A 22,620-nucleotide genomic window follows, 5' to 3' on the forward strand; every position below is an offset into this window, starting at 1 on the left:
TTTTTAAAGGTATGACAAGTAAATTTGAGTTAAACCAACAGGCAAAGTAAGGCTGCCTCTTGGCCTCTTACATGCACAGTACAACTTGATCAGTGCTCTGATATGCCTCCTTTTGTGTAGACAACAGTGGACTGCATGATTCTCCTTGCTCACCTTGTCTTATGACTTCCATCCACCTGTCTGCTATAAACAGCCCCTTTTCCTGCCCTCAGCTCTGCAGCTGGTCCACACCTCTTCCCAGATGCAGCCCAGCAGTGTCAGACAGGCACAAAGCTGAGAGCACACTGCAACACTGTTGCACCTGTGTTTTTTTAGTGGGCATCTTAAACTAATGTATTTTCTTAGTTATTTCGGGAAGTCACTTTGCTTTTCAAATTCTCATTGAATTATATGCTTAAATGGTGCATTTTTCAGACTTTTGTTGATAAAATTCACTCAAGATGTGATTTGGTTTAAAATTCAGTAAAATTTGACTGATTGATAACAAATTGCAATCATATGTCTTGTTGTGAGAGCAGAGACTGTCGCAGTGTTTAAAGAACATTTTTGTGTTAATGTTGTTTTAATGTAACCCCAATGAATGGGTATCCAGCTGTTACTTGATATGCTTAATCTCCTTGATTTATAAAGTAAGTTAACTCTTCTGAACACCAAACTATTCAATTTGAATGCAAAATGTCACTTTAGTTTTTTTTCATCATGCATCCAGAGTAGGAAATCTGCATTCTGAGATGTGGGATTTAACCCTGTACAACCAATATTTAGCTGATTACTATGTGTTTTGGTTTTGTCATTCATTCAGTCATAGACTAAATTGTTGTCATAAGAAGAAATGCTAATCAAACAATAAAAACATACAGGTTACAAACACATTAATACAACTGCTATGAGGCTTAATGTCATAATTTTGTGATATAGTTACTAATTTGCAAATCCCTGACAATTGTACATTGCGGATGTCCTTGCCTGCTTTTCCTACATCAGCTTTTGTCTTTTGTTCCAGTTATACTAGATCGGCTTTCTCATACCATGTGCTTTTCAGTTACTGATCTGATTTCTCATCCAATTCACTAGAAGCATACTTTCTAGGCAGTGGTCTAAATGGATGCAGATATGAATCTGTCTAGCTGTCAGGATACAATAGCAGTGATAATAATATTAAAATTAAGCAAGTGCATTGTGTAAGACAATTTTGAATTTAGTAAATTAAAATATTTGTTTTCCCTTTTTCACATGAGAACAGCACAGTAAATGCAAGATACCTTTAGTCAGTAGTTACCACTTCTTCATGCCTTATGTCCTTCCACAGAGTAGCATCTACTCACTCCAGGACTTTCTCCAAAGCCTTTGGCCACCTTTTCTTGCTGTATGTTTATGGTTGTTCTATATTCCAGGGACTTGTGTGTCGCTTTGCTGCTTTCTCGTGCTCCACCCACACCAGCTCCATTTGTGGCACTCTGATCTATCTCAGGGACTCCCTCAGCTGCCCTGTCCCCTCTCTGGAAGCACGACACCCCGCCCTTAGTGCCATTGCTGTTTCTGTTTGCCTGTGAGACCTTGACAGTGCTGGGGAAATGAAGCATTGCTGTTTGGGAGAATGCAGTTACCATCTTCCATTCATTGCATTTGTGGGTTGTGGCAAGTGCCCTGACATTGCACTGGGGACCCTTCCGGTAGCCCCTGATTGGAAAAATGCATAAGACTTGCCCCTTTTTTAATTTCTGGCTCCAGCAAGAATCAGTAGGGTTCTATTAAATGAATCCTGATCCACTCCTTGAAGCTTTCAAATTGATGAGAGATACCAAGTTTATTGACTCCCACCCGTTCCACAGAAGGAATGAAAGTAAGGCATACCTGAGCATGGGGACCTATTGCTTGGCTTAAAATTGGTGTCTCAATGATTCAAGGACTGTGGTAATCCAAAACTGTCTGCTGTTTTGAACATGAGCGCTGTATTTTGCAGCAATAACATGTGTAACTTTTATGTAGCTAATTGCCCTAATTGAAAAATCTGTATTAAAAATGGCCTAAACTGCAGCTAGTGTTTCTAGGCAATTAAAATGTTTCTACAAGTTCTTATTCCAGGTTCAGGGGAGCTTATTTAGTTATTAAAATCTTAGAGATTTGTAGTTCTTACAGTGTTTGGAAATAGTGCTTAAGGATTTAACTTCTGCTGCCCATGGTGGGAGAAAAGCCAGTCGTACAAGTGGTTCTGGCACTGGCAGGATATCTTTGTCTTGTGCAGGACTGTGTGTGAGAATAAGTAGGTCATCGATTTACATTCATGAATTCTACTGTTAAAACAGTCCTAATGAGCTGTATAGTAGGTTATTATATGCTGAATTTAATGCAAAGGCTAGTTCTCTGTCTTGTTGGTATGCTTTCAACTCAGAGATATTCAGATTCTGGTCAACAAACCTGTTTGGCTGCTTGTGTTGTAGAGGTTTACTAATTAGTAAAATACAGTTTCATTCCCTGGTTTGTGTTACACACATAGGACTGGAGCAAGTAGATACTGTTCCCTGTTGTGCAGCCAGCTTTTCGGGGGGATTATCTGCTTTGAAGACCAGTAGCAATGTTGCCTACTTGTAAGTGCTGAGCTATGTACCAAGAATGGTATTCCTGTCCTGTGTGTTTCATTTCCTTTGCTCTATAACCTGTTACAATTTCTGTATTACCCTTTAGAGCTGAGCAATGCAGTCTTTAATGGGGGTGGAACTGGAACAGCTCATCTTGAAGTACCATTTTAGGCATCCAAATTACAAGTTTTGCACATAAGCATGTATATGAAAAGAAAGAAAAATGGATTTGAATGTTATGTCCTTTCCGGTTACCTTGGAAAAGTTTTACTTAGTCACTTGAATATCTCAACATTATACTTCATATATGAAATGTATAGATGACTGGGGGAAGTGTGGACTACATCTGAGTCTAAAGATTCCTGTACTTGTCGCTATACTTATCTACAGTTATATATGAAAAAGTAAACACCTTGATTCTTAAACCCATTTTCTTTTGTTCCCTCACCACCAAATCTATATGCATCTTGGATTTCTGTGGGTCCTTGAACATTCTTGGACTTCACCTGCCTCTGCAGTGTGCCAGTTTCCCCCAAACATACTGTACAGTCTTTCTCCTTACTCTCTTTACTCTACTGACACTGCTTTTGCTATTTTTGATGTTTATTTTCTTTTCTTTTCCCTGTCAGGTTCTAGGCTATGTACTCAGCTCTCCTTTTTCTTGGTCTCCAGCTGGCTTCTCTGGTTGGCACATTTCCTAGATTTCTTCCCACCTCTGCATTTTAGTGCATCTTTCAACCTTCCTCACTGTGGGGTGATCCTGGAGAGGTCATTTGCTGGGGCCTGTCTTTTGGCATTCAGCCCTTTCTGTAGCTGTTCCACAATCATTAAGTGCAAATACCAGCACTCTCTGATGTTTTGTGGGTCAGAAGCACAGAGTTGCATTCCTATGTGTCTCTTTTTGAGTTTTTATTTAACTTTGCATCTTAATGTCATGTGCACTCCCAATTATCAAAGTCTCTGTTTAACCACTGATCATATTCCTTGGACTGTTTTGTAAATCCATTATCTTATTTTCTTTCAGATGTTTCTTGAGACTGCTTTCTGCAAAGTTAATTTATTAAGTAGTTACAGTAGGCTTTTTACTATGAATGTGTTGTGTTCAACTCCATAGCAGTTATCATTTGTGACCATAGTTGCTTCTTCAGATGAGCCTCCAATATGGAATTTTCACTTTTTAAGTGATGTTTTGCATTGGCTTTTTTTGTAGGAGAATATGCATGACTCACATATAGAAAAAAAAACAAAACTCAAAACCCCTCTGTTCTGTTTCAAAAGAAAATGGAAAATTGTCAAATTTGACTCCTCTTATTTGGGTACATAATTTTACAGTCAGATATGCAGATACTTGGGCAACCTTTACCTGTGTAGTCATCTGAGAACTCATAGATTTGGCGCTGAACAGGCAAGCAAATTAATTTACTTGGGAAGTCTAACCTTGCAGACACGCATGCCTAAAGGAATGTGACTTTAAAGTTCAAATTACGCTAAACTACGAGTTTGAGTTCCTAATATATTTAATATCAAATTCAGTGGGAGACATAAAAGGCACATAAGATCTATAATTTCAATCAATAGTATTTCTAATAACGAAGGAATTATTGTATATTTCAGTATAAGGAAAGACTAGAGTCAAGATCACTATTAAAAAAAATTGGTCACTTTGTGATTTATTTGTCTGTCTTTTCAAAATCTCTTAAAACTGATATTCTTTTTGATATCAGCTGCCCCTGACTTGCTGACTTCTGTTGACACATGCTGTCTCCCTTCCTAAATCACATAGATTATATTTTATGGTGTATTTTCAAAGGAAATTATTGTGAACCTTGAACAGTAAGATTCTTAGAGCTAAGAAATTTTAGCTCAAGTACTCAGATTTTCTTTTGATCCTTACAGTAGTCAACGGTGTGAGCTAAGTATAATATGGACCTATAAAGTGTTGATAATTTCTGTAAAAGCAGTCAGTTTACATTCATTATAAGAACTTGTCTGTTTTGTTTCTTTTTTAATTTCACAGATGTATTTAGTGATTTTTCCAGAAGGGACTCGTTACAATCCAGAAATACCAAAAGTCATTGCAGATAGTCAATCATTTGCTGAAAAGGAAGGTAAGCAAAAAAAATTTTGAAATAATTCTTTTGTTACTGTGCTAACATATATAAAATTGTTACATAATATGAAGATCATCTCACCTTAACTGGACTTTTTGCATGATTGGTATTTTTTAGGTTTAGAATAGTATAAACTACTGTTTTGCTTACATAGTAAGATTAAAATAGTTCATATACAGACATTTTATGCATTTTACAATGTACAGTAGTAACAATACTCCAGAAGGCTCGCTGCAGTTTTACCTATAGCTGTGTATTTACTTGCTTTCTTGCTCCTTGAGGTTGTAGGAATTGCCTACACTTAATCAGGGCACTAGTCCATCTAAGTTGATATTCTAGCTCCAATTACAGTTGTTAGTCAATATAAAGAACATTTTGCATAAAGCTTGTTGTGCCTTAAAAGAAAGAGTCTTCTATCATTTCACTTATAATTAGTGTTAGTACTCCTATGGCATTTTGGTTTTCTTCCTCTCTCACCTTCCAGTCTCATTGTTCCTTGGTTGAACTTTATTCTGGAGTTGCTTTGATTGTTGGCATTGTCTCTATAACACAGATGGAATTACTTCATCTTCAGAAAGGCATGCAGAAAATCCAAGACTCCCAAGATTCTTCATATTTTCTCACATCATATGCATGTAAACTTTAAATCCAACAGCTCAGTGAACATGTTTCCTGATTTTGTTTTTTCCTGTTGACCAAAAGTGAAATAATTCACTCTAAAAGTAAACAAAGAATAACAAATAGGTCTGGTAAATTCATCTCTGTGACACACTGAAATGAATTCACAAGTCTGTGAATCAGCCTGTTGATATAATCAAGCTATTAAGTATTGTTAGCTCTTGTCCAAAAGGATATATGCCTTTCTTCTCCTTGGGAAGAATGGAATTTGTTTGCGTGTATGAGCAGGAGAGCTGAAGTCATAATGTATTTGTTCATCGCTTCAGTTTCCTGTCGGAAATGAAAGTCAAATGTTTCATTTAGGTTGGTGGTTCTTTGAGAGTTCAGAGGGAGGGGTTGTTTGATAGGGTTTTTTTCCTCACCTTCTTTTTCAGGGAAAAGGCTCTCATTGTTTTACTGTTATTTTATTTCACCTTTTAATTATATCTCTGCAGTCTACAAAACAGTAAAACACTGCTTTTGTGCTTTCAGAGCACCTGTTTGTTTCTTCTACTGGTTTTCTCTCCAGTACTGGTCTGTTTTTATTTTACAACAATTACTCCTTTTTTAAACTCTCATGACAAATAACTATTAAACAAGAAGTATCTCCAATTCTGTTGCAGAATCCTCTGGATCTCCTTTTCCCCACTGCTAAATTATTTTGTTGTTGGCCTCTGCCCCATTTTTTAGGTGGGGAGGATGGGAAGCAGTCTGTGCTCCCCTGGGGCCCTGCTCACCTGCATGTCCACACAGATACAGATGCTCACGGGAGCTGGAGCATCCCTTGTGCAAGTGTGTTGAGAAGCAGGGGCCGACACTGAGAGCAGAACCGGCTGTTCTAAAGGCTGAGCCTCGAGCACGTGCCAGTCCAGGGCACATCCCAGTACGGTGGGAACTGTGGGGATGGAGAGCTCCACACGGCTGCTGGCAGGATGGGATTCCAGCTCCCCAGGGTCCCACCCTGCTGCTGTGCAGTGCTGCTGGCCCTGACTTGTGGCTTGCCCTCAGCAACCCCGGTGTCCCCGCCGTGCTGGCTGGGTGCTGGAGCTGCAGCGTGGGAGCCACGGGCAGGCTGAGCGATGGCCGCGCTCCCCGGGAGCACAGTTACGGGACTCTGCTGAGCTCCATCAAACACACCTTGCCATGCTTGTCCGAAAGATCCGGGGGACTTCTTACTTCCTACAGTTTTAGGAAGGAGTAGTTCTGAACACAGTAGTTCTGCCAGCCATAGGAGTGAGGAGGACATACTGTAATCTACAGTTTAAATAAAATTGCTCTTCTTTCTTTGTGGGGACATAATGAAGTCTGATAATTTAGTCTTGTCATCTTAGTATATTTGTTACAGAGCGCGGTGCTTCAGTGTGGGCCTTACCGACATGTAGGGGAATATGTTTGCTTGTTTTGTACCTTGAAATTATTTTTCCCCTACATTTTTGCTCAATTTTATGCTGACAAAATACTGCAAGTCTAATATTGGGAAAAGTGGTTTAATTAAGAAGCATTAAACTAGAAACTGATGTTAGAACCAGCGCTATTACCCCCAAAGATAACAAAGCTATTCCTAGAGCACAAGCATAACTCAATGTTTATGATGCTGTCTGAAATACTGGTTTTGACATTAGTGTGTGTATGTGTTTTAGTAGTTTTGCAGAGAGGAAGTATAAAAAGGCTTTTGGGATTTTACTTTTACTCTCTGTGAGCTGCATTCTCTTCTCGAGAAGATTCATGGGTTTAGGCAGAATTCTTGGGCTGAACTTAATTACCTGCTCTTAGTGGGACCAGCTGATGAGCTACATCTCATATGTTGATGTTCTTTTTAAGTTTTGCATAGTTAATGGCTCTTTACAGTTGGTCCTAGGACCAGTTCAACAAAAAGAAATTTAAAATGAATTTTTAAAAAGCTGATATTGACGTACAGTGCAGTATTGCGACATAGCTGATTTCAACTATTGTGTGTTCGCTCATTGATATGAATATTTAAATGTATCTTAACTGTCTGTGAATAGGATGGAAGGATATCAAGCAGCAAAAAAACCCCCAAACTTTAGGCCCTTGAAAGAGAGGCAGCGTTTAAAAATACCAATAATAATTCATGTTACAGTTTGTTTTGCCATAGGGCTTGAGTTCTACACAAAATCTCAATTTCTAGCAAGAACAGATGGTTCTCTTCTTTATGAAACAAGCAAATCAAACACACAGGGTGGGTCCATTTAATATTGTGTTAATTTAATATTGTGTTAATAGTGTTAATGTATAGTGTTCTATACACTGAATTTAATTCAGTCAGAATTAGCAACTGAAGGTTGGTTACTTCCAGGAATACTGATTTTGTGGTGATGAACTGAGAATGTTGTCATCTAAGGGCAATGCTAGTACCTCCAAAAACTGAAGGATTACTCACACCTTTTACAAGTGGCAGAAGATTCCCTCAGACCAGCTTCTTATCTGGGATAGAAAGTAAACACAAAATATGTTTGTTTGATTGTATTGGGAAAGAAACTTGTTGACATTTAAAAATGAAAGCAAAAGTCTCTAAAACTAAGTTGGTTTAGTTATTTGTAGTAGGATTAATGCAGGAGTTGATCGTAGAACAAGTTGAATTTTGTGAAGTTAAGAGAATTAATCCAGTATTTATTGTTTTCCCAAAAATAATAATATCTGCTGGGATCTTACAGCTACAACAACCTACATAAGCCACGTGTTGCCACAATATACCAGATGTAGATGTGTGTTAGGTTTTCTCATTTCTGGTGGAGGCTTCCAAGCTAAGGGGCATGTGTGCCATGTAGCTGGATTTGAGCCTGATCCACCTCGTTGTCCTCTCCTGGCACAAAGGAGGCACTTGGGTGAGATGACTCCAGCAATTGCTGCCAGGATGGGAATTCCCTCCATGTTTCAGTATGGTTAATGACTCCCATGTTTCTAATGGTACATCTTGCAACATTCCCATAATCAAATATTTCTTCCTCTGCTCTCTCAAAGAACTAAGAAAATGATGGCATGGGTTTTGCCCCTTGTCTTCTGAGCTTTTGCATTCTAATTTCCAGTATTTAAGTATATAGTCAGTAGTCAAGTTTGCTTTTGTTTTCCATTGTTTGGGAGTAGTCAGCCAACATGGTTCCTGTCTTCAAAGTCTGATGCAGTCACTCAGCTTACCTATTGGTGATACCTTTCAGGCTCTGTTCCATGGGCTTAGGCATCTTAAAAGTGCAGGACTTCTTCCCCACTAGTCAGTGAGCTTGAGTTGCTGAGTCCAGTCTCAATATGTAGGTGGCACTCATATTTTCACAGGGATTTAATTAAGATTGTCATGATAATAGAAGTGGTAGTTTTCATTGGATCTATTTAATTCAAACTATGAATCTTTTAGGCCTGGGTCTTTTTAGTGATACTGGACTATAGAGAAAAATGTTTGTAAACCCCACAATATACATGATGGTTATTTTTTGTGCGAGCTTCTGGTATAAAATTTATTTCATTTGCGTGTACCCAAAATAACTATGTGTGGATTTCTTACCATTTTGTAGTTGTCAGTCATAGAATCATAGAATATGCTGTGTTGGAAGTTACCCATCAGGATCATTGGGTCTAAATCGTGGCCCTGCACAGAATACCCCAAACACCACAAATTTCTTTGATTTAGTAAAATATTAATTTTATCAAGATGTTAACATATGATATTTGAAAAATTTGAAAATTATAAGAAACAATCCAAAGCCCTCCTACTCCTATTATTACTAACTCTGAAAAGTCAAAGCCAAAAGGATGAGAAACTTCTTAAACTTAACTTGGCTTGTTTTTGCTGAATGAAGACAAAACAATCTTCCCTGGTGGAAGGCGTTTTTGGAATTTTGTATTAATGTTCAATTTCTAACAAAGGTCATTTCATCAAGCAAATATTTAAGGTATGCATTTATTATCTTCTTTGGTTTTATGCAGAAAAGTTGCTAATGTAAATATTTTTTAATGCTAAGCTTAGCTTGACAAATATGCTTTCTGCTAAGATGTTTGTGTATGCAGGATATGCTTATCTCAAAATTGTTTTACAGGTCATGCAAAAAAGAGGTGTTTCAATGGAGCAAATTGAAAATGTTTCCCTTCTAGATCTTGGCATTAGTTTTCGATTGTATTCTAAGGCAATTCAAAGTATTCAGTATCCTCAAAAGTTATTTGGAATTGTCTTTAAAGAAAATAGCTTTTGGTGGTATTTATTTTACACTTTCATTAAAGCAAGCTTGGTCTAAAAGTGCTCAGTGAAATGTGGACAAAGAATATAGTTTTAAAAAAGAGTAGGTTAGGGACCTTGAGTAGCATTTGAGACCAATCATTAGAATGAAGTAAGGATCTGTGTTAATAAAAGTCATCTTTAAATAATTAAGATAGGAAAACAAGAAGCTACATTGTATTTCTGTAGATACCCATATTGGAAGAAAGTGTACCAATGTGTGGTGTCTCCCGTTCTTGCAGTGGGCTGGTCATGCTCTTCCTGTGGCGATTAGTTGCATTTACTTTAGTTCATGGTAACAGAAAAACAATTTTACTAGTGCATGCAGTTTTTTAATACTGCTATCAGCTGAGTCCTGTTTCTGTAAGTTGATGGAATACTAGCATAGAAATGGATGAGGTCTCCCACCATCTGTTGTTTTTTAAGTCTAACTATGGACTCTGGTTTCAATATATAAAGCTTTGAATCACTGGAGGCATTCCAGAAAGCTGGTGGGAGCTCAAGAGTTAGGTGAGCACTTGGGATACTGCATGTAACTGCAGAGCTTTCTGTCTAATATCTTCACTGCACACACATTGAAATGAAAAAGGAAAGATCTAATTGGTCTTGAAATCAATTCATCAGTTTTCACCCTGGGTTCAGTTTTTGTGGACTTGAAAGTTGAGTTTCAAGTACATGGTTTCATGGGGAGGGGAGAGACGTGTGGAGACCTCAAACTAATTCTGACATCCACTTTCAGTGAGCAATTAACTTTGGCTGATGAAATATGGTAATGCTAATGTAATACACATCGAGTATTCTTAAATTAGAGCTGAACATTTTTTACTGTTTTCTTTTTAAAATGTGATGTGTACACATCAGGGTAGAAATATGACCAGCAAAGTCCCACTCTGAAAATGTAGATGGCCTGCCTGTACGAAACAGATCTTTGAGTTTCTGGCCTGGATGAAGAGAAGAGGACAGCAATCTTCTACACAGAGTTGTACTTAGCTGCTATTATATGTTACTTCACCCTGATGAAGATAGATAAATGATGTTTTGTTTAGTGTCTTTTTGTTATTTTGTGTTTAGATGAAAAATTCAGTTCTATGTATGTTAATGATTTCGGCCTTTGTACTTGTCAAAGTAATTATTTTGTTTCATTCAGTTTTCTTGCAGACTTTCTGAATTAATTCTGCATCTTAGTATTATGTAGTAAATGGGTATCACTACTCATCATATTTCTTCTGATTTTCTTTTTTTTTAATGTCTATCATTCAAAAGTTAGAAGAGCAAAGCTATAGCTTTTTAAGGTAGAACATTACAATATTACTAGTATCTAGTTCATTTTCTTTGGCATTTAAAATAAAATCTCATGACCTTAAATACTTTGACAGAGGTTCCTAACTGTATTGCACAACATTAAAAACAGTTTAAGCACAGTGTGTTTTGTGAATTGGATGCAGGCAGATTGCCAAGGTAACTATACTGTAACTACTTGGATTTAAATTCTGTTATGTTGATTTTAGCAAAGATCATAAGTAATTGCAAGAATATGTGGTAATGTTTTTATAAAACAGATTCTTTAAAAGGATGTGCTGAACTGGTGTTGCTGTGTGTTTATCATGCACTGCGGTGTTTCTGAATAATGGATTATGGACTTTTATTGATTTAGATACATACTCATATTGTACTTAAACTCTCAAGAGCTCACTGAGAGCATGTGGAATAGGAGTGGCTTATTCTACATTTGCTCTTCACAGATTGTCACTGGCCATCTTCATCACCAGAACTGGCCATGGATTAAAAAAAATTAGCAGTTAATAGTCATAGATACCTAACTTAATAATTTGTCTAGATTATTCAGTTCTCACAATTTTCCCTTTTTCTTCCTCACAGTAATAGTTTGGTGAAGGAGAAGATGCGTTGGGCAGGAGAGGAATGACAGTGTTTTTAGAATATGTTTGGGAATTTGGCTCAGCAAGAGTTGTGTTGAGTGTCATGGCCACACTAATATCATTGCTGACACAGCACGAGAATATTCAGTGCTTCATTTACAGAGTAAACATTTTGAAACATAACATAATTAGCTGTTTGATGTAACAGTTCACAAGCTAAGAAAACACTACCACTATGTTATGCTTCAAAATATTTACATGATCCATATAACATTTTGCATAGACAGTTATCAGTATTGCCGGTAAGGCACGGAACAATGGCTTCAGAAGGAGTGCTGATGAACACCCTTTTATGTTTGCATTCAGACAAGGAGATTCTTAGCAAATATTAAGAAATCAAGATAGTGATTTATATTGAAATTTTCAATTCTTAAGAATGCTAGAGTGGTGTAGAAATGAGCATTATCTTACAATGTTCACTGGATATTTTCATTATGTTAAATCGAAGTATGTGTTACCCAGCACGGGAGTTCAGTACAAAATCAGGACATAATATAGAATGTTTTGAATAGATTTAGCAAGCAGAAAGGTATCAAAAGCAATAGCACAATACTTTGGTTTAGAAAAATTTCCTGTTCACCCGCCAGGAACCCATAGATTCACCAATGGATGGTTCTTTAAAAATAGACTGAAGGGTAAGCCGGTGAAAAATAGGCTAGAAATTAAAAGCCACAATTTTATTCTTATACTTTTCTTTGAGAAAGATACACATAGAAAAATAGTGAAAAATTTTACATAGCATGTTTTCTTTTTTTTTTCTCCGAAATCCCTTTCAAGTTAATGTGGAAGAGTTGTGTTCAGGTCAAGAAAAGGTTTTGGGTTTGGGCTCATTTGTTTGCTTGTTTTAATTTTGAAAGTCATTGTATATTAAAATTCTGGAAAGAGAACCAGGTTTATACTTTTGAGCCCAGTGTGTTTTAATGTTCTTAAGTATGCTCTAAGTGGAAGTGGTCAACTGAAGTAAACATGGATATGGAATACTGTTGTTAAGGCATGTGGTGTGATGTTAAACATTATATTCTTGTGTCCTTGACCTACCAATCTCTGTGGCTTGGCCTGGAAAAGTTAAAAGTTGATTTCTGTCACTAAGAGTTTGTCAGTAGTCAAGTCAATTGTAACAGGTTGTTTGCAGAGAAGCACAGAAGATTTCTTCCTTGGGTTTGGTTCTCAGTGCTGTATTTTGCCCCACTGCTGCTAAGTTTTCTGCTGGGATAGTGAGTAGGTTAGGATTCAGTATGTTCACTAAATTGCTTTGTCTTTGGGAAGTAAAATGCTGGATAAGCATTAGGTGTGCTTAAAATTCTCTGTGATTATTAGTCAAATCTGTTTCTGATACAGAATTCAAGAGGTGTTGTTATGTGTGTTTAGTATTTCTCAGATAATTTGCTCTTTTTCTTCACCTCAGTTGGACACAAATAAACAGTAAAGAGAAGTGCTGTTTCATCACTCATGAGCCATATTAAAACCATCACTACTTCTAGTGAGGAGTTGTAAAAAAAGGCCCTCTTACTGAGCAGCCTTCCTATTGTTAATGTCCTTTAGGATTTCTATTTCATCTTCTACATGTGTTCAGTAGAGCATAAGCAGTGAGTACACATGCACAGTCTCTCAACTGAGGATTGAGATTGAAAATAAACCTCTTGTGATTTGAATGGAGATGCTGACATTCCTTGGTGTGATGTTCCTTTTGTGGATGTAGTCCAGTTTAATTTCAAATACTGTAGTTATTTTTTATTTTTTCCCCTCTAGGACTTGCTATCTTAAAGCATGTGCTGACTCCACGGGTGAAGGCAACTCATGTAGCCATTGACTCAATGAAAGACTATCTGGATGCAGTGTACGATGTGACTGTGGCTTATGAAGGTACTGTGGACCACAAAGGGCAACGAAAACTGGCACCATCTATGACAGGTGAGTTGAGGCTTATGAGACATGCTGTAGCTGTTGTATGCTTGCTTGTATACAGAACCAACTTCAGGTGCTTTGAAATGCTCTGAAGATAATCTCCACAGCACTTCAGCCATCCTATAGCCTCCTGGTAGGGCGTTGTTTTAGTCACTGGGCTTTTACAGGAGTTACCTGTGACACTCCTGCCCTCTGCTTCCCTATTCCAGTTCTAAATATAAGTGCCCTTTGCAGTCAAAGGGAGCTGGAGACAAAGGCAGCAGATTCCATTTACCTTCATGTTTCTTCTAGCACTGGGATTTGGCATCATCTTAAATTCTCTCTCTCTTTGTCTGCTGTGTTACATATGTGTATATGTACACATGTACATCTAATTGCTGAAGTGCACATATTTTAAAGGTAAAATGCATAGCAGTAGTATTCTACTGGCAATTTTTCAAATTGCTGCACACAGCCAGTAATCTTACAAACACTCATCAGCATTTTATGCAAGTGGGCTTCACTTGCTTTAGTATTTTGAACTACTTACAGGACCTTAAGAAAATCAGATAGATTGGTTTTACATTCCTTGAGTATTCTAACCAGAAAAGATGTTCTGGAGTTTCTGCTGGGGAAAACTCAGGGACAGAGAACTTCAGGGTTTGCTGTTTATTATGCTTGGTGGTGGATTTATAATTTATTCTTAAGTAAATAATTTGCCTGCACTGTTACTGGAGTGCCAGATATCATCTTTCTTTCCATTTGGAGTTGCTGTGTTACTCCGCTGCATGTGAGCCTGACTGTTGCTGGTTGGCTCAAAGTGGCACTTCTGAGTCTTTTGCACTACCGATACCAAGTGGGAAAAAACAGCTACAGTAGTTCCACAGAGCTCTCCAGAGTTCTGGGTGAGGGATCAGTGTAGACTGAGGGACCTGCAGGGAACTTATCTAATTCTCTGCTCCTCAGCTCACCCAGTGTCACTGGGACGTTCATTCTGCTGCTAAAAATAGTTTGTAGTGCAGCTGTTTCCATGTCACTTCATTAGCAGGTGTAACTCCTTGTGTCACATGCACTGCTTCCCAGGTGCTAGTTGATTAGAAGTTCTGCAGTTGTCTATTTTAACATTTTCACCCTGTTTAAAATTCTTCTGGATAGGTGAGAAACAAAACTGTCAATGCTGTATATTAACTAAACACTTGTATTGTACTGTAACATCTTAGGATGGTTTTATTTTGTGTATATCTTGTTCCCAATGGGCATTTTTAATGTCAAAGGTACTTTTAATTATTTACAGTTATTTTGTTTTTTTAAAATGCTTTCTGACCCTTTTATAGTACCTTTGGAGACTGAGCAGCCTCCTTCTTGTCCCATCACCCAACCCTAAGACCCCCTTCAAAACAAATAGGATTGTTTCTCCTTCTCTGCAGCATATCTTGTTTCACGACTTAATTACTAGGCAGTTTCAGCCATTCTCATGCTGAACTTCTCACTGCCTAATGGTTAATTAAACTATTAAAATGTCATTACCTAATGATAAGATGGCAAATGTTCAAATTCCTTACAAGACCTCTTCACCTATTGAACCTTATGGTTTGCATGAAGCATGATATAATTATGGAAGGGAAACTAACAAGCTGAATTTCCCTGTTGGCTTTTTTTTTTGTGTTGGTGTCAAGCAGGAATCAGATGCTTTGGGGTGGCCACTCCATGTCCAGCCTTTTGGAGCCTCCATGGCAGCAGTCCAGGCATATCTTTCAGCCAGGCTTACTGTTAGGCCTGGGGTAATTACTGGCTCAGCCTTGGGGTAAAAGTAAAGCAGTAATACAGAATGAAGTGCAGCCAACCAGCTGTTACCCCTTACAGAGCAGATAAATGATAGATCCATGATAGATCAACATCACATTCCATGCTATTGTGGCAGTCACATGTATTCCATATAATATAAATGATGTAGATTAAGAACACTTTATGAATTACAGTGTGGAACATAGTTGTCATTCTTTTAGGCTCTCCAGACACAAAGTGACAGACAAACAATTTCTGTTGTAAGAGATCAAGATCATTTCACCATTTGTTACGCAGAAGTCCAGTAACTGGTCTGTCAGGAACATAACATGAAATGAATTTGGCATACTTATGCATGTGACTTTTTTAGCATTATTTCTCTTTCACAGTGCTAAATTGAGTTATGCATACATGAAAAGGACATCTTATTTCATATGAACATTTCATATTTGTGTCAGGGCTGGTTGAGAATTTTGTTTTTCATTCTCATCGGAATAAAATGGCAGTGCAATCCTGGTAATTTTTTAAAGATAAGGTTGACAATCCAGCAACACTGATGGAAATTTATTGCATAGAAAACAAACTTCTGATAAACAGAACTTTACTTGAGGACTTTATTTCCCATACTATGACATTTCCCATGTGAATGAAATCTAATTCCACACAGATACAGTGTTTCTTGAAATGCATTTTGCTTTCAGTTCTATAAATCTCAGTTCCTCAGAAGGGCCTGTGCCATTTCAGGAAAAACCTATACATACCTGGGACATCATCAGTTCTTGGCTGTTGTCTTCAGTAGTAAACAAAACAGATTAAAAAGAACATTTTAGTAACTGTGAGGAGTACTAGCACACTTTGTCTGAGAAATTGTGTTAGCAAAATGTGAATGGGAAAAATATTCTGAAGAAAAGGTGAATTGCTTTTTAAATTTTGTAGTATGCAACTTTTAGTCTAAGTAGTCTTTCTTAGCAAAATTCAATTTTTGAAATTTTTTTAGGTCCAGCAATCTAAATATCCTGTTGACTTGCTCAATAGGAATAAAACACAGCATAGTATACATTTCACCATAAGAACAGTGAATGCCAGACATACCTGATATAACGTGGTGCCATTTTAGAGCAGGCAAATTATTGTAGCATATACTTCCAAATGTATTGAGCTTTTTGTCACTACTTATGCATATTAATATTTTTGGCACTTTTCAATGGCAAGTTTGTTTTAGAAGATATCAGATTTGATTAGTCTTTGACAGTGACTAAGACTAGATTAGCTTTACACAGGGATGTTGCTTTCTGCTGTTGCTTCACATCCAGTTTTAACCAATGGATGGAATTTTTTTCCTACCATTTATTCATTCCCTTTATTACAACTTTGGGTCTTGTACATTTCCAGTGGAAGTTTATCTGGCACATGGTAGCCTTTCCAAAGAATAGCAATTTCCCACAGGTTTATCCCCTCTATCTACTCCTGAAGATGGCTTGTCCAGATCATTAATGCCAGAACATCGTGGTCCTGCCTGGGGAGGACCAGGCTGCTAAGCACTATTTATTTGTGGTTATTAGAATAAGATGCTAATAATCATATGGGCACTGCAGCACAGCTGAAGGACATCTCAGGTACTGAAGTCTGGAGGAATTATTTAGAAGGGAAAAGGAGGAGGAGAAACTTGTGCTGCATTTATTGATACTGGTTTACTACACTGTCATCAAGTGAAAAGCAGAAATAAGTTTGGGAAGAAAGGATGAGAATGTAGTTTTCTCCCCTTCTGAATAAATGTGCTAAATGTTCACATCCAGCTTTGTCTGGTGTTAAAAGGCAGGTCTTGTGGGACGTGGGAACTGTTGTCATTCTTGCACCTGAAAGAGCATTATGTACACATTTACATCTTTATTATTCTGCCTGAAGGCTTTAGTGTAACCAGATGGTATTTATCTGGCCATTGTAGATGAAAGAGTGTGTGAAATAGCAGCATGTGACAATGATAAACACTGAATAAAAATAGCAAGTATATATAGACTCTGTCTTAAAGAAGTCAGAGGAATTCTTAAGAGTTATTGACTCTGCTGTATATCAGTTCCAGAACAAACACTTTGAAAGCCTGTGTATGTGAGCATTTCTGAAAATCTGTACATCACTTTGATCAGTATAATTTGAGGAGGTCAGACTGGCCTAACTTCCCTCAGGGAAAGTATACTTTTCCAAAAGCTTGTACTTTTGCTAGGACCCAGTTAGACAGGGACTATAGAAAAGACAAGACTATAGATAAGAAACTGGAGCAATAGGAAACAGTCTTTGTCTGGACTGTGGCCCAAATTTGTTCACATCCATTGTCTCTAAAGGTCCAAAGGATAACAAGCACATGGTTACAGATGTAATCATCAATGAAAGAATTAAAAAGCTGAATTATTAAGCTGATAAACATTAACAGAAGTATGAAACAGTCCAAAGTGAGTTTTATAGTTATGAAGTAACTAATAATCTTTTCGGATCTCTGTTAGCTGTCATCTTCTATTGCATGAAAGAATATTGAGGAGTAAATGTCATTTGTCTCAGAGTAACCAAAGAAAGGATGTAGATTAGACCTCTCATACTGTAAGAATTAAACATTGTACTTCTGGTCAAAAACCACATGTCACTGAAGAGCCACATCAGTTTATGGGAGTGTATGAAAGCCTTGATGTAGTTCATCAGAGAAAATGAAGGTCAATCTGAGCATGAGTAGCACCTCTGCTTCTTTATCCATCTGAAAACAAGGACACAAAGATGTCAACTGTTCTTTATCCATCTGAAAACAAGTACACAAAGATGTCAACTGTGTTTGGAATTCCTGAAAATTCAGTTTCTTGTCTCCACCATCAGCCAGTCTTGGATGCCTAAGGAAGAATGCAAGATTCAGGCGACCCTAAATGTGTCTAACTTTTCCCAAATCACAGACACCTGTGGGCGCTGTGTCTGTGTGCTCACACCCTCTTGGTGGGGGTAATGACCCTGTGAAACTCCTTCTGAGCCCCAGGTGTGTGTTCCTCTGATTGTAAATCAGATTATTGTGTCTCTCAGTTATTCCCAAGAAGCTTTTACTGAAGGTAGGCATCTGTAGTGCATCTGTAGCTTCCCTTTGGGAATTTGTGATTTGAAAACAAATAGTCATCAGGAAACCTCTGCTACACAAGAGGCTCTTGAAAGTATTTACACTGGAGATTCATAAAATTACCCTGCACCCTGGACCTCATGTACATGTGAGAGGAAGCATTCTACTCCCCAAGCAGCCATTTATTTATAAAGGCTCAAGGAACTCCTGATCTTTATGCAAAAGTGTATCTAAACCCTGAGGATAACAAAAACAACCTTAACTTCTTCACACCGTCAGGCTTGGCCAAAAATATGTTGCTGCTTTGAGAGTCTGTGTTTATTTTTGGGGTTTTTATGCATCACAGTCCTTTTCTTCTACTCTGTGGTGCTGTTCTCTGTTTATCAAAACAGACTGTCTGAAAGAAAGGCAAAAACATCAATGCTAGCAGTACTGGCATAGTTCCTAACAGATCCTGTTTTTTTCTATAGAGAACATAGTTTTGAACTGGCCCACTCCTTGTATTCTTTGTTGCCTTTTTTTCTTAATTGCATAGTTTGAATTTTTTTTTCACTTCTGAAGCTTGAAAAATGTTCCAGGGAAGACACAGATATCTCCTGAATTTGCTCACTTTTAGTTACCAGTCGTGGGATACCCTTTAGATGAAATCCACAGACCTAACCTGACCCAGGTTCTGTTCCTGGCAGTCCATTGATCAAAACTGTTACACTTTTGTAGGAAACCTCCTGCTAACTTGGCCAAAATACAATATTGTTACAGAGTAGTACAAAGGCCACTATTCTATCTGTTAGAATAACAGATTAAAGCCACTCAAAGATTGAGCTATAATGTGCAAGTACTGTGGCTCTCCATCAGAGACCGTCTTGGAAGAGCAAGACAACTTACAATGACATTGTGCTGCTCTCCATTGCTAATATCAATATAATGAACTATAGATACCTTTTTCTAAGATTCTTTAGATCTCAGCATCTTTAGGAAGATACAGGCAAGTGATTATTTACCCTTGAATTTGCAGGATTTGGGGAGCTGTAGTTCTTATCTGCCATCTTCAGGTTTGTTTTTTTTTAAATTTAAATATATATATATATATATATACACATATATATATGTATGTGTATATATATATATATATATATATATATATATATAATTTTTTAAGCTGTCATATAATTTGTTCTGCTTCCCTTCTCCAAACTGAAAATTTGCCCGTATTCAAAATGTGGATTCATAATCTTTATCTGTAGAGTGACTCTCTTTGTCTTGTTTTTGATGTCCTTCCTCGAGCTGTCCAGAATTTGGGGGATTTGGGGCTGCTGCTGAGAGGATGGGTTTAGGAAAGGGTCAGCAACTCCCAGATTGTAACCACCAATTCCAAGTTAAGCATCATGTAATCAGAGTTTCAGTTATTTTTTTCCCCATGTTTGTTTACACTGAAGCTTGGCTGCCACATTTTTACCCTGTTTGTTCAGCTTTGAAAGCTTTTTGAAGTTCAGCCAACATTTGACTACCCAAAAGAGCTCAGGATCTTCTGAAAGAGATGTGAAAAACTGGAGCATTCACAGTTTGCTTCCTTCTTCAACTCATCAGTCATGAGACAGAGTAAAACCAGTCCTGGCATTGATCCTCGGAGGACCCCAGTGGCCAAGTCCTTTCCATCCCTGAGGCCTTCCATTTGCTTCCTCTCCTTTAAGCAGCTTTCGGTCTTTAAAATATCATATCCTCTAATCCCGTGGCAGCTTAACTTTTTTAATAGCCTTCAATGTGGAACCCTGTCAGAGGCTTTATGAAAATTCAAAAATATCATGTCCAGTGAATCCCCTTTATCCACCTGGTCCTTGACACTGTTGTAGAAATCCAGCAAGTTGATGGGACAGGATTTCCCTTTACAGAATCCACACCAAATCTTTTTCAACAGACTGCGATTATCTGTGTGCTCAGTGATTTTATTACAGACCTGTTATCTTACCGAGTGATGTAAGACTCTGGTCTGTTTTTCTGTACTTCCCAGCATCATCTCTAAAGATCCTCATTTGTGGAAGGGAAACTCCCCATTTTTCTGGCACAATGGCTGTTTGTGATGATAGGTTACACATCTTTGTTTTTACATTCCGCATTTGAGAGCTTCTGGATGAATGCTGTCTGGTCTTGGTGACTTCCTGACGTGTGACTTGTTTATTTATATTTAGTCTAATATTTTCTGTCTGTTTGCTTATTGATCTAGTTCCTTTGAATGATCTGGTACAAAGAATGCAGTGGGTGTAGGAATCAAACATTTTCAACAAGAAAGAATTATGCAAGCAGATATATGAGCTTCTCTTGCATGGTTTTACACTTGACCATGAGTGCTGCTCTTCACACTTCTGTCATCCAGCAATCCTACCAGTGGCTTATCAAATTTATTGCTTTTAATATACTGAAAGAAGTTTAAATAGACCACCCTTTCCATTTTTCAAGTTCATTTTTAGTCCTTTAAGTTTATGTTTACATTTGGCCTGAGCAGTTTTGTGGTTTTTCCTTATTTGGATGAGCTTTCCATTCCTCAAAGAGTAGACGGTAGGAGTATCATGGTAGATCTCCTTGATTTTCCCATTAAAGTCATACAGCTGTTTTTCAGACCCACACAGACTTTTCCTTTTGTAGTGTTACACATGTTTTATGCAAGCTTCTATTACAAGTTTTTCTGAGGTTTGGTATTTGGTGAGTTTTGTAGTAGTTTCTGGGTTGCCTTCTTTTGAACTGTATATATTAGGGTGTTTTGACACTTTGCCTTCCCTCCCATTGTGTACTTCCTTTAATTCATAGAATCATTAAAGTTGGAAAAAACTTCTAAGATCATGAAGTTCAACCTTCAACCAAACACCACCCACACCCTCTAAACCTTATCACAAAGTGCCATATCTGCTTATTTTTTGAACACTTCCAGGGATTACAACTTCACCACTTCCCTGGGCAAGTCTGTTCCAATGCATGACCACTCTTTCAGTGAAGAAGGTTTTCCTAATATCCCTCCAGCCTCAGCTTCCTGTGTTGTGGCTTGAGGCCATTTCCCTTGCCCTGTCACCAGTTGCCTAGGAGAAGAGGCCAACCCCAAAGAATTCTGCATTTCTGTGCTGGATTCTTTCTCTACATCACTGAAATTAATTGTATTGTGGTTGCAGAGCAAGACCACACCAGGAACAGCATCTTTTCTTGTGGGTTTTCTTACTTACTAGCTCTTCCAGGAAATATTTTTTTTTCTTCTCCTCTGATGTTTTTGTCCAATTTGGGTCATCTTGGTTTGAGTTTATTTGGGATTTTTCCCCCTGCTTATCCTGCTGAAGTATCAATGCAGTTCAATAAAGGTAGCTGGAATCTCTGACTCCTGCTGTCATTCCTGGACTTACAGGTCTCAGTCTGGTTTCACAGTTTCTGCTCACTATTATTAAGCTTACTTGGAAATAATTTTATTATTTATCTTATATATATTCTAGTAGAATCTGGATTTTCCATCCACAAGGACTTTATTGTGCTTTTGTTCCCTTATTAGATAAAGCTATTATACTTTATATAATCTTTCATGCACAGCACCCTACCCTTGCTTGTACATCCTCTTCTGTCATTCCTGGTAGTCTGGTAACACTGCCCACTCCTCCAAGCCCACCAGGATGCCTGTGTTATGGGAAGGAGTGATCTCTAGGTGCCAGTAATTCTTGTAATGTCCTCATATTTAGGTTCCTCATGTTGGTACACAGGCACTTCTGAATCTTGGCCCCACAATGAATTTATCTACATCCACCTCATCTTACATCCATCTGAACAAGTTGCTTTTTCTGACTTTCAGTCTTGCCCAACTGCCAGTCAGAACAGTCTCTGATTTTTCAGTTTTCGTGACCTTGGCCTAATAATGATGCAGGTGTGTCCCATTTCTCACTTCAAAACATCCCCCATCTCCTGAGCTGTATCCTCCTTACATTGTGCCCCTTGTGCATGCATGGGGACAGTGATCTCTGTGTGCATATAAGTCCTTGCACAAGGTATTGGCAGCATTCCTGAGAGCTCTATTCCTCAAGTGCAGGCTTGTTTCCTGGCCGTGAGCTTCAGTCTGGGCTGCACAGCATCCCGTCCATGCTTCCCTACATCCTCAGTACCTGCAGGTACTCGCAGGTGCTGCTCCTCCACTGCTGCCCGGGACAGCTCCTGCAATCAACCTCCGCTGGCCCGGGATGTTTGCTTTCCTGTCTAGTGCTGCTTTGCTCTACTGCTGCTTTATTTTGTTAGAGCAAGTCACAAAATAGTTTCTTGTCAGCTCAGCTTGGGATGATGGAAAGCATGAAGCTGAGAAACATAGCAGCACTTAAATGTATGTTTGTTTTGC

At 38.1% G+C, this 22,620-nt stretch overlaps 1 protein-coding gene across 2 annotated transcripts in view; it reads left to right on the forward strand.

Annotated features, from left to right (window-relative positions):
• The window catches only part of AGPAT5 (1-acylglycerol-3-phosphate O-acyltransferase 5), a 54,870-nt gene that overhangs the window by 23,672 nt on the left and 8,578 nt on the right, over positions 1 to 22,620 (forward strand). For both annotated transcript variants that reach the window (XM_038131475.1, XM_038131474.1), the window contains 2 exons: positions 4,597 to 4,687; positions 13,259 to 13,420. In XM_038131475.1, the coding sequence (XP_037987403.1) occupies positions 4,597 to 4,687; positions 13,259 to 13,420 (253 nt within the window). The remainder of the gene's footprint in view (positions 1 to 4,596; positions 4,688 to 13,258; positions 13,421 to 22,620) is intronic.

Source organism: Motacilla alba, chromosome 3, assembly GCF_015832195.1.
Source record: "Motacilla alba alba isolate MOTALB_02 chromosome 3, Motacilla_alba_V1.0_pri, whole genome shotgun sequence".
NCBI lineage: Eukaryota > Metazoa > Chordata > Aves > Passeriformes > Motacillidae > Motacilla > Motacilla alba.